At 42.7% G+C, this 12493-nt stretch overlaps 1 gene segment (V, D, J or C); it reads left to right on the top strand.

Annotated features, from left to right (window-relative positions):
- Positions 1-12271, top strand: part of LOC148815840 (Ig kappa chain V-III region MOPC 63-like) — a 174525-nt gene extending 162254 nt beyond the window's left edge. Inside the window, 2 exon segments of the V gene segment in view lie at positions 9804-9848; positions 11952-12271. Of these exon segments, the coding sequence occupies positions 9804-9848; positions 11952-12271 (365 nt within the window).
- Positions 12272-12493: the final 222 nt, after the last annotated feature.

Below are 12493 nucleotides of genomic sequence, written 5' to 3'. Positions count from 1 at the left end.
CGATTCCATATTATATTCCCTTTTAATCAAATTCTAAAAGTATGCTTGTTGACTCCGGTATCTCATTAGTTAAAGACTTCGATGCTTAAAATGTTTAGGGAGAAATGGAATACTGGTGTGTATTTTTTATTTAAAGTACCGAGACCAGCCATATACTGTATGTTTATGTTCCAAAATTAATATCGTTTATGGCCTTCACACACGTTACAGTATGCTCCTATTCTTTTAATGCTCAGCTACTAAGATTTCCCTTCAGTGGTAAAATTCCATATAAATATTCAATACTAAAACGGGCACAGTAAAGACATTTACTGTAAATCTTTCTACGACCGACCAACGGACCACGAGTGCCCGTCGGTCAAGCAATCACGTACCGCGGTATTTTGCATCATCGCGCGTCACGATGCGCGAGGCTGTAGCCAATTACCTCCGGTACGTGTCTGTACCGCGCACTTTGAATGGCTGCATCTGTACATACTGTATACTGTACAGTTTGCATACAGTAATATGTTTATGTTCCTAAATCAATATCTTTTATGAGCATGTGAAAGGCATGGTGAATCGGAGATTCTCAAAAATTACTGTACTTTGCATGATTGGAAACAAATGCGTGATTGCGAAATGCTGTGGTGTTACTTTTACGAAGACGGTCAATGAAAAAAAGAATGTGGACCAGGGCAATACTTTGAGTTTACAGCTTGTCCAAGGTCATTCATTATTAATACTATAAGTAATATCTTCGGTAAAGACTTTGATGGCGACAGTTCAAAGATGGGAGGTTGAGTTTTATTAGCTCCACCTTGCGGAAATTCCGGATACTATTATTTTGCTTGCGGTATTATAGGAGAATTTACGGTAACTAGCGGTATTTACCGGTAACTTGCAGTAGACTGCGTAAAGGGCACCGCAAAATAATGCGGTATTGCCCGCACATTTTGAATGGCTGCATCTGTATGTTCATTTCTAATTGTTCTTGTTTTGGGAACAGTGTAATTCAGTAGTATTTTAGTGCGGATTCTGACACAGGTGTTCATTCATGATCCCACAGATGGCAGCTTTGCACAAAAAAAAGTCCTTTAACTGAAATTTGAATGTTTCTAATGTAAACCCTCGTAAGTCTGTGCTGTAAGACCATGACTAAGGCTAAGAAAGTGGACCAATCTGTCATTGTTGTGTTGTAAATGAAGGAGAGAAAGTTCTGTCAGCACTTTATGATGAAACTAAACTGGAATAGGACTAAGAGCAGGAAATATGTTTGAAGATGTGAGCCAGAGAGCAGATCATTCTTATTGTAAGAATATACATTGAGATATAAAAATCAAATGACAAAATACAGTATACTTTTCTTAAATAATTATGGTAGTTTTATTTATTTTCAGAAAAAAACCTTGGTGCCACCAAAGAGCACAGCCCACATGAGTTTGAAAATATCCCTCCTAATATCAGAAATGTCAGGTGTATTTAGTGTCTGACTCTCAAGACCAGCACTTAATTTAACACTTAATTAAGGGCTTTGACTTAATTTCTTTTCTTTGAACATTTGAGAAACATCTCTCGGGGATGTACACATATTACATACATTTTGTAATTTCTGTTTATGGAGAATTTAGATTGAATTTTAATTGAATGCTTGTCCTGTATGTTATACCTACAACATCCTAAGAGAGATAATATAAATTCACTTAGTAATCCTGCTGTATCTGAATATACAGAGCTAATTTCTGCTTAGACTCTACACACTCCTCTCTATTCCAGCTATGTTGAGTATAATAAGGGATAAGTCTATGCTAGACATTTTTATAAATGGTGTCACAACCCTTTGCCTCATTGTAGGTCTTTCTCTATGATTGGTCCCAAGCACTAATCATCAACTCTACAGTCTGACAGTTAATTGTGTTGGTTTAAGGGGTGTTGCTTTTTTTACATTTTTCACTTTTCCCAATGTCTGGCACTGTACGTAAATCTATTGTTCATTAGACACTTACACAGGAGTTGGTAGAGAGTCTGACTCATCAAGGGTTTAGGGTAAACATCAGTTTTAAGAGTTTCTACACTCTGTGTAGGGTGTAATAACGAGTCTCTACAGCTGTGGTGGGATAATGGCTCAACTGATTGTGCCCCTTATAAAGCTGCTGTCTGTCTAGTCCTGCTGTCCTGGGAGTGTTCATGCTAAACTGCTCATCTTGCTCTGTCACAACAAACAGCACCAAGGCTGTGTTTCCAGCACTGACTGGCTGTGTTTTTGAACCCAGGAAGATCATTTGCATAGAAGACATATTTTGCTTTGGCAGCACATGCTTCAGTGCTCTGGGAGTGCTTATAGCCTTGTGAGTTTAACACTTCATGACTGAGAGCTGCCCTTCATGGCAACAGATCCCACAGCAACAATGATTTTCATCACCATCTTCATCTGGACACTCATCTGTGCTCAGGTTAGGATCGTAAAACTTCCCATAACCTTGCCTTGCCTTAAAAGTGATTTTTTTTTCATTGTTATAAATAAAGATTGTTGTCATGATATAAAAAAGCAAATAACACTGAAAATGAATTTGAGAAAGAAAAGAACATTCAAATTATTGTTTACATTGCCTTGTCTTCTGTTTTCAGAGACCACTGGACAGGTTACTGTGACTCAGACTCCAGCTGTGAAAACTGTTCTCACAGGACAGACAGTCACCGTGAGCTGTAAAATCAGTCCTGCAGTGAAAAATAAAATCCTCTTAGCCTGGTTCAAACAGAACGCTGAAGAACCTCCAAAAATCCTGATCAATCTTGCACAAATCCGTGAACCAGGGGTCCCAGAACGTTTTAATGGAACTGGTTTAGGGACAGACTTCACTTTGACCATCACAGAAGTCCAGGGTGAAGATGCAGGAGATTGTCAGAGTTACCATGAGCTTGATAGTACCTACGTGTTCACACAGAGTTCCACATCCGTACAAAAACCTCCCTCAGCAGGACTGCACAGCAACTGCACTGCTGCAGCTGGGACCAACTGCAGGTGCTGAGGGTGAAGGCAATAAATACTGGTTTAAAACCTCAGTCCTGAAGCTCATATTGAGAATACCAGGAAGCGTTTAAAAAGACATTGGAGAACATCTAAATCAAGAGAAGCTGCATTTATGTTGTGCAACACATAAATTCGTATTTTAAACAATATGGGCAGCTGTTAAAAATGAACCAGGTTTGATAATAATCATTTCACGAAATGGCAACATGGTTAATTCCTTCACAGACTGGTTAAAGGAGCAGAATCACTTATTAGTCTTTATCAGAGGAGATTAGCAGTAGATGTGGGTACATCACGCTCCGGCCGGCCTATTACCCCCAGAAGGATTAATCCCCCGGTACTCATTTGGAAAGCAGGCTGAGTGGACCTGGGCACTGTCTGGAAGGAATTAGAGCAAGCTACATCTCTAGCCCCTACCTGGGACTAGACCTGGGACCTACCAAGACCTTCCGTTCAGAAGCTAGATGCCCTTGCCACTCTTTAAATACCTGTAGCTAATGTCCTGGATTAGATACTGTAGCTGACAACATTCTCTAGAGACAGCATGCCCTGTCAGACTCAAATCTGATCAATACAAAGCACTGTAGACCCTGAGCAGCACTGCTGTAAGCTCTGTCCTGTCCTGTCTCACTGCAGTGTATCAGTACAGCTGACATACACTGCCAGACATATACTGTATATAGAACAAGTAATAGGTTAATTCCATGCTGAAAAGAGAAGAAAGAAAACACAGCGTTTCAGCCATGGAGCCTTCTTCTTCTCTACCCACCTGATATACTGTATATTATCGGTACAAGACTCTAGAGACACTGAGCAGCACTGCTGAAGAGCTCTGTCCTCTCCTCTCTCACTGGAATGTGTGAGACCTTTCTAAGATCCTTCGTGTTTTAGACTTGTTCTCAGTTCAGACAGACAAGTGCTCTGCACAGCACATCATCTGGAGAGTCCCGCAGTACTGAGTCCAGTGAGGTAGAATCCAATCCTCTCTCCTTGTATCCTGGTCTCCTCTTCTCCTCCACTGCAATGTGAGAAGGTCAGAGCTCACAGAACCATCATGTAAATTTCTTGATTCACCGATTGGGCACATTTACACTCACGTTTGAAAACTATGTAATCTACAAACCTTTAACTCTCTATATTACGTTGTTTTCTTTTCACCTTTTAATGTCTTCTTGCTGATTTAATGGAATAAAAGTTCCTTACCTGGAGGTACAGTACAGGCTCCTGGTTTCTGCAAAATAAACAGGGAACTGTAATATTTTTGAGGTATTGAAATAATTGAGATATTGCATTTTAACTTTCACTTGTTTTGTATTCCATACAGAATCTTTGTGCTATACAGGCCATGCCAATGCGTTTAATATAATTGGAGATCATGCTGCAAGGACTTACCTTCTGGTTGTTACCTGAGAGATTGTCCAGGAATAAAGGTGGCACAGAGTTAAGGAAAGTAAGGTTACCATAAGCATGTGCTGAAGTTCACAGGCTTTCTGCTGTTAATTTCTCTAGCAGATTAAAGTGGGGACACAGCTAAATCCCAATGGCAATAGGTGCTTTCTGAAACTTACATGAAAAACAGACAGAAGCCACACTGAAAAGTAACATTAATAAGTACTTGATTGCAGTGACTATGGATAATTTAAACTAGAAATGTTTCTAACACCCGCTGTTCCTCTTGTCTTATATCGGACCTGCAAGGATGAAATCGGCATGGGGACATCCCAGAGGGAGAGGTTGGAGGACAAATCAAGCAGTTATACTTGCACCAGCCTCCCAGACCACAGATCAAGTCTCAGTCATAAACATGTCAGTTCTTCGCTAACAGTTTCTAATAAAGCTTTTTACAGCACTTCAACTGAACCCTGATTCAGTTTGAGTCCTTTGACTCCTCTGAACTTTGAGTCCTCTGAACCTTTGAGTCCTTTGTTGTCCGTGTTACATCCAAGAGAAGAGTAGAGAACAAAGATGAAAATAACTTTTACATAAACAACACTCAACAGTCAGCAAAAAGATCTTTCTCCTGTGCTCATACAGTGGCTACATGATACTTTTAAAATAACAATGGGAAAAATGTATTCTGACGATATTAAAGAGGACTAGGACCTCATGACTTTAAAAACTGGGGGTTCCCAAAACAGGACACTTAAATAGAATATATGTATATATATAATCTATATCACTCCATTTTAAAGTATGTACTACATTGAAGAAAACATATCAAGGTCTTTTCAGAAGTGACTATGATAGTTCTGCAGAAGAACATAACTCTCTCTATGTCTCTGTCCTGTGCCCATGGATCAATGATAATCAATAGCCAATGTGCTGAATCTCTTGGAGATGGAACATCTCGGTTCATCAGGATATTGCAAGTTGAGGAAGACAACAAATGACACAATGATGCTTCTTGGTTATTTTGACTCTGTTATATCACAACTGTCGGATGTATGTGGGAATGCAATGACTGCAGCTCGTTTGTGAACATCACAGTATGCAAGTGACTAGCTACCAGGACAAAATAATGAACCAGCACCAAAAAAACACAAGGTTAAAAAAGCCTGGAGAGTATAGTCCAAAGTGTACCCCCTTCTTCCCTTGAATCGCAGTTGATGCTCCATATAAGTCAGGATCATTGCTCAATAAACTTGTAGAGGCTTTACTTTACACTTCACATGTAAGTGCATAAGGCTTACATTTTATAGTATATACATTATATACACTTAAATGAAACCTATGGTAGCGTTTTGTAAAACTGGGAGATGCTGAGGGGCTGGGCACTACACAGGGGACAGATCCATGGGAGGCGTTCATAATGAACTTCAGCTCTGAGCTGGTCGCTCACCTGCCTAACTGGTTGAAGGAGGAGAAGACCGTGCAGCTAAGGGTGGGTGTGGACGGGGAGGCTCAGGGGCTGGCATCAGACCTGTTGCACGAGGAAGTGAGGAGCTATGAAGGCATCCTGGTGGCCTGTGACTGGTGCTTTGGAGGCCCTTCATCCATGCTGGTGCTGTGAGAACACTGGGAGCACTGGAGTGCTGCGTCCTCAATGCCAACCTTCTCTACCTGGTGTGTGTGGCTTTCCTCCTCCATGAAGCACAAGAAGAGCTGAGTACTCACTGATCCTTCAATGGCATCAATATGTCAGAGAAAAGGACTGCAGCGCTTGGGATCTGTGAGTGAGCAGGCTCTGTGTTAGCTGAGAACTGCAGAAGTGTAACCAGGAGGATGCTGGTAGCTGAGTAAGTATGAATGGTGTTTGGAAAGATATCAGGCTAAGCAAGCTGCAATCTGACTGCGAGATGTAATGACAGCCTGAGTTTCCAGAGGCGCTCTGACAAAACAGGGCTCTCAAACTGCAAGGTCTCTCAGCTACCCGTCATGTCTGAGTGAATGAGATGAGTGAGCAGTGGCCTCTGCTGGTAGTGGGGTAGTCTCTGCTAGACTTGGCGGCTGCTGTGTTGGACCACCGGTAAGGTAATGAAGACAAATAGGGAGCTTCCAGCCAAAAGTGAACAATCAAGAAAAGGTTAATACTGGTACTGCCCCATGAAGGGGTTGGTTAGATAACAGATAACATGTAATTCCTATACTCCTGAGGGTGTGCAGACAGGTTTGACTCATCAGAGAAAGTACCTCAATCACACGTCCACTGTAAGTGGGAGGTGGCTGTTCATGTCCTGATGCTTCAAGCAGCTAGCAATGGGCTAGGGATGCAGGAAGTGGCAAGCCTTTGCAAGAGAGAGGTGGTTTGGAGAGCAAGCCTCACGAGAGCACAGCCTTGCTTTATTAGCAGAAGCATCATGATAGAGGCCAGGGTGCTCTTACAGATGTGTGGTGCTGCTGAGGGTGGTTTAACTTGGTGGTGGTGACAGATCACTGATCCTTGGATACCATGGGTGAAGGGCTCAGGGATCTCCACTTAGGTTATCTTCCTGACGGAGTGAAGAAAAACAAATCTGGAGGCTCCCCTGGTAAGATAGCAGGTGCCTCAAGTCCTAGACTCCCCCCCCCCCATGAGGAATCATATACCAACCATACTCTTGCATGAGAGTACACTGCACAATAAGTCCATGTGGGGATGTACCAGTTGGTGTGGACCTGTTAAAGAGCTCTAGTGTGGTCTGTCCCATGCAGCATCATTCATTTATTAACAGGAATCCCTTTCTCTGAGCATTTGGATTAGAAAAGCAGTATGTAGTAGTTCATATTTTTTAGTATAAATGTATTTTTTATGTAGTTTATTTTATGCTGCATTTTTTGCTCATTTTATCAATTGTGCCCATAATTTTGGAGATGAGATGAGCAGCTCTGAAACAGATTTAAAGGGCTTTTTGGACAGAGTACTGCATCCTTACCTCTGCTGTGATTACAAAATCCAATCACTGCTGTTTTGGGTTTTAAAATGTGAGAAAATATGACAGAAAATAATAAATGATATTCATCTTTTTTAACCTTTATTAACCTCCTCTCTCTATATTAAATGACTAGTCTTAGAGGGACAGGTTGCCCCCTACAGGAGATTGGCTCTGTCATGTTTACATCACACCACTAGGCGGATGAAAGACACTGGAATAGAACATTCTGCCAGTGTAGTAATAGCATTCTGTGTTTTGATATGCTGTCAGTGCAGTATAGCAGGCAGTGTTTTAATGTACTGTCTGTAGAATGGCAGGCAGTATTCTAGACAGTACAGGGAAAATTAAAAGACTTTCAGTTCAAGTCTTTGTGGGGAAGAAAGGGTGAACTAGTAAGTACCATCTGGCTGGATAGTTTTGGTGTTCAGCGATTCTCATTCCTCTGTTCTGTGATTGTACAAATGTTCTGTGAAAGTCAGTGTACAGTTGTTCTGCGGCTGTCAACATACAGCTGCTCTCTGACTGTCACTCCTGTGTGATTTTACTTAAAAATACCATATTTGCGTGCTGTGTGGTTAATTGTGTTTGCGTGTGTTCTTCTTGAACCAGAGGAACAAAACATGCTCCAGTAAGAATAATGATGTGAAGTAATTGCACCAATCTTTATGACTTTGGAAAGAGTTTAATTGATGACATTGAAGATGATCCATTCTGTCTTATCAGTTTGCAATACTGGATGGTGATAGATTTCGGGAGGAAAAGGGTCCAAACTACTGTCTACATCCATGAGAGTGGCGTGGAGATGGTGGACTCATACAAGTACCTGGAAGTGCACATCGACAATAGACTGAAATGGTCTAAGAACACTGAGGCCATCTACAAGAAGGGTCAGAGCCGACTTTACTTCTTGAGGAGGCTCAGGTCCTTTAACGTATGTAGTAAGATTCTACATTTATCAGTTTTATCAGTCGGTTGTGGCAAGCGCCATTTTCTACACGGTGGTATGCTGGGGCTCTGGGATTAGAGCAGGGGATGCTAACAGGCTAAACAAGCTCATCAGAAGAGCAAGCTCTGTCATTGGGTCTGGCCTGGACCCCCTGGAGGTAGTGGCTGAGAGGAGAATGGAAACTAGAGGCCATCATGGACAACGTCTCCCATCCTGTCTATGACATGCTTGTGGAAATGAAGAGCACGTTCAGCAATAGGCTGATCCACCCGCGGTGCAACAGGGAGCGCTACAGGAGGTCATTCTTTCCTTCTGCCATAAGACTGTACAACACAGGGCAACACTGACATTGACCTGTTTTTGGACTAAACAGTAACTCTCTGCTACATCTGGCTTTCCTGTTTACAACGGTTTTTGTGCAATATAAACCAGGGACTTGTGCTATACATTTATATTTATATTGTGCAATACAACTTTTTGTGTACTGTTCTGGTTAGTTCTTTGTATATTCTGGACTGTGAGTAACCCTTCTTAGTGCACTTCTCACTGACTGTACTGATTGTATTGTATGTATTGTATTAGTGTATCATTTTGTTACACTGTGCTGTGTTGATTCTGTTAAGCTGCTATTGCACTGCAATTTCCCTCAAGGGATCAATAAAGTATCTACCATGCATTCCTTACAGGTTAGAGGATAGCTTTCTAAATACACTTATTATTTTATGACTTTGATTTTTTTAGTTTGTAGAGGAACATCAGACTATAACTAAGAGTCCTACTATTGTTTTATTATTTGAAAGTGTTTAGGATTCGCAGCTGTTTGTGTCCCGAGTTTGAATCCAGACTGAAGTTTGCATGTTATTCTGTGTGCGCTTGGATTTTCTATGTGTCCCAGTATCTTCCTGCATGATGTCTAGGTTACCAGGCGCCTCTAAACTCTAGACTCCAGATCACGACTCTATAAGGATAAACCAGAATATGGATGGCTAAGAATATTTTGAATGCGTATAGAAATATTAATTCCATTCACTAAAAAGAGAACCGCAACAACCGAGTTTTATCGGGCAGAGAGCTGGGGGAGGTAGCTTGTCCAGTGTGAGCGCCGCGGGCAGCTCCAGGCGCGCTGGCAGTTTTTGTACAGCCGCTCTATCAGAGTCAGTCACTGTGGTGGACTTTCGGTGGCAGGACCAGACTGAGTGTGGGCAGTAAGTACAGCGCAGCCTCGCCATCTTCCTCCCGGGCTCTCCGCGCAGACAAACCCTGCAGGACTGCGCGGCTCTTAGAGAAACACGGGCGCTTTTATAATCATATTTTATGTTGAGATTATTAATGTCCTGTACTTAACACCTTCCACGATCTGGATATAATATAGTTTAAACGTCAGGATCCTTGGGTTTCCAGGCGAGATAAAGGAAGATATAAACCTGTAGAAACGCTGTAGATGCTCCTCTGGTCCGGGAGCAGGTTTTTGTACGAGGGCTGAATCAGGTTTTAGCACTGTGGTACACTTTCGGCGGCGGCACCAGACTGAGCGTTGGAAGTAAGTTCTCCGTCTTTTCACAACTGTTTCTCAGTTTTTCTGAAAAATAAATGTTATTTTCTCATACAAACGGGGAATCTGTATGTATTGGTATACGGATTTCTAGTTCAGCAGTACATTTAGGGGCTACAGAACAGGCAATTGTCACGCCCGACATCCCTCCCTAGAGGGCGCTCCACTGCTCCCATTATTGTCCGTGTGATTAAGCTCTCCAGGTGTACCCTTTTAGCGTTATTATTTAAAGACCAGCTCCTCTAGCCCTCGGGGCTCATCATTAGGGTAAGATGTCACGAGGCCCGCCTAGCACCAGGAAACCCTACGTCCGTCTCCTGAGGGCATAGGCCTCATCCCCGACACCTCCCGCTTCCTGAGCCCGGGGTCTGGAGGATCTCGCCCCGTCACCCTTGGACCTCCATGTTTTGTTTGTCCGTGTGCTCCCCCCTCCCGGGGATTTTAACTTTGTCGCGCCCCAGGATGGATTCCTTGCTGATGGACTCTCGGACTGTGTTTTGACCTGCCCTTGGACCCGTTTGGATTTGGATGCCGTTTTGTCTTCCCCGTTCACTGTCTCACGGATTGTCACTATTATTTTGTGCACTATTAAACCCCTGTGTTTTCCCTTTTACCACGCCTCCTGTTTTCTCCAGCTCTTACCGCATCGCATAGGGTCTTCTACAAGATCTGACACGGATTTCAGTCCGTGTCCGTGACAGCAATGCTGCGTCAAGGGCTTACAAAAGTTAATGCAGACGGATTTTAGAACATAAATTCAAACTTCGGAGCTCATTTTAGGATTTTTTTAAACGGTCTTGATGTACAAAGAATGACATTTAAAGCAGTGAAATTCAGGAACGGGGAGTCAGCTTGTTTGGTGTCGGCAGTGCAACGAGGACTGCAGTGCGGGGTGCCTTACAGGTTTCATCTCACCCGAGTCTTGTGAGATAATTTTTACCGTGTTTGCTTTAAACTATGAATCTTATCTATTTAAAGCAGGCTAGGATGTTAAATGAAATGTGCACCAGCTATTAGAGACAGAATCTTTTGTTAAATGCGCACAGCGGAATATTTCCCCACCCTGTGGTCTGACGCCCGAGAGACAGTCTGTTGGGTTCAGACCCCGTCGGTCCAAGTGTCGCCAGTGCAGCCGCTGACTCGGGTCCGTTTCGGAGATGAGCTGCTAACAGGAGCGCCCTGAGGACAGTGTTGCGCCTCCACTCCAGCTCACTGCGGCTGCTAACAGAACCTCAACTCCAAACTGTTTATATGTTTATCTTAAAGTTAAAGCAGATCAGAGTACCTTAATTGTCCCTTTATCGTTGACAATTCTATTACAACATGGGACTAAGCGAAAAAGGGTTGTTTAAGATTTGATTGGACATTTTTAATTAGATGGTTTTATCTGTCGCTAGTCTCTGCTCTTGGGTTTATAATTATATCTTCCGAGCTGCTATCGGTGTATAGTAACTGTGTATTGAGCTCTCAAGAGAAACAAAACACAGAGAGTACGACGAAATTTTGCATCTTAAACTATGAAAACATTTCATTCATTTACCAAAAAGCTTCCTAATTGTTTTATTTCACAGTTGATGAATATTTGAAAACAGATATAAGTATTAATATAAGTCTGTTGGTGTTTTTATTTTCTCCAGATGAAATTACTCGAAGTTACTTGTGTTCTGTATTTCTGATGCACCGCTATTGTGCACCCGAGTTGGCGAGAGAACAGCAGGGACTCGCGGCTTCTTGCTGTCTCTTCTCTCACCGGGATTCAGCCTTGTAGTTCGTAGCGCTTATACAGTATAGTATGGTTAAAACATGTAGGGACAGCATTTTCAGACAACTGCAAAATATAATATTAGCTGCTTTTAATTCTAGCCAGTGAAAAGGAGTTTTGTCCAAAAAATACCGAAGTCGTTTTTAATGATTGGAAATTAGTGTAAAACATAAAACTTTAAAAATTATGCTATATATGACTTCTGTTTATTTCCTCCGTTTATGTGGCACTTTAGATTCTTGTTCTGGCCCTGTTGGTCCCTGTGAGAAGTTCCTACAGTTGGTCAGTTGTGAAAGTCTCTCTGATCTCATTTGTCATGTTTCTTCCAGGTAACGCTCAGCTGTCTCTGTCTATCCTGTCGTCCGCGAGCACGGATGTAGCCTCGAAAGACGTCAAGCTGCTGTGTCTGGCCAACAAGGGCTTCCCGTCCGACTGGAGCCTGCAGTGGAAGGTCGACGGCAGCTCCAGGAGCAGCGACGTCACCAAGACCCCCGGGTTCCTGGAGAGCAACGGCACCTACAGCTGGAACAGCACCCTGACGCTGTCCGAGGCCGACTGGAAATCGCTGCACTCCGTGACCTGCGAGGCCAGCCAAGGGTCCCAGGCTACTGTCACAAAGATACTGAATAAATCTGAGTGCACAGAGTAGCCCAGAGTGCACCGCCAGCTTCTCCGCGTGTCCTGCACAGAATTGCTGATGGTTGTGTTGTATTCTTAGCTTTGTCTCCCTGACTGTATCCTTGTTGGGCCACTTAGTACTCAGGCATGTTTTTTGTTCGCAGTGTCTTAGAAGGAGTGTGCTCCTCCATCACCTGCTGTCCATGTGTGTTTTTTAACCCTGCTGTAAGAGTCGTTAGTGAGAGAAAAATAA

Source organism: Atractosteus spatula, chromosome 24 (assembly GCF_055471065.1).
Source record: "Atractosteus spatula isolate fAtrSpa1 chromosome 24, fAtrSpa1.hap1, whole genome shotgun sequence".
NCBI lineage: Eukaryota > Metazoa > Chordata > Actinopteri > Semionotiformes > Lepisosteidae > Atractosteus > Atractosteus spatula.
Note: the sequence above shows the minus strand (reverse complement) of the source record. Positions and strands in the feature narration are given on the sequence as shown.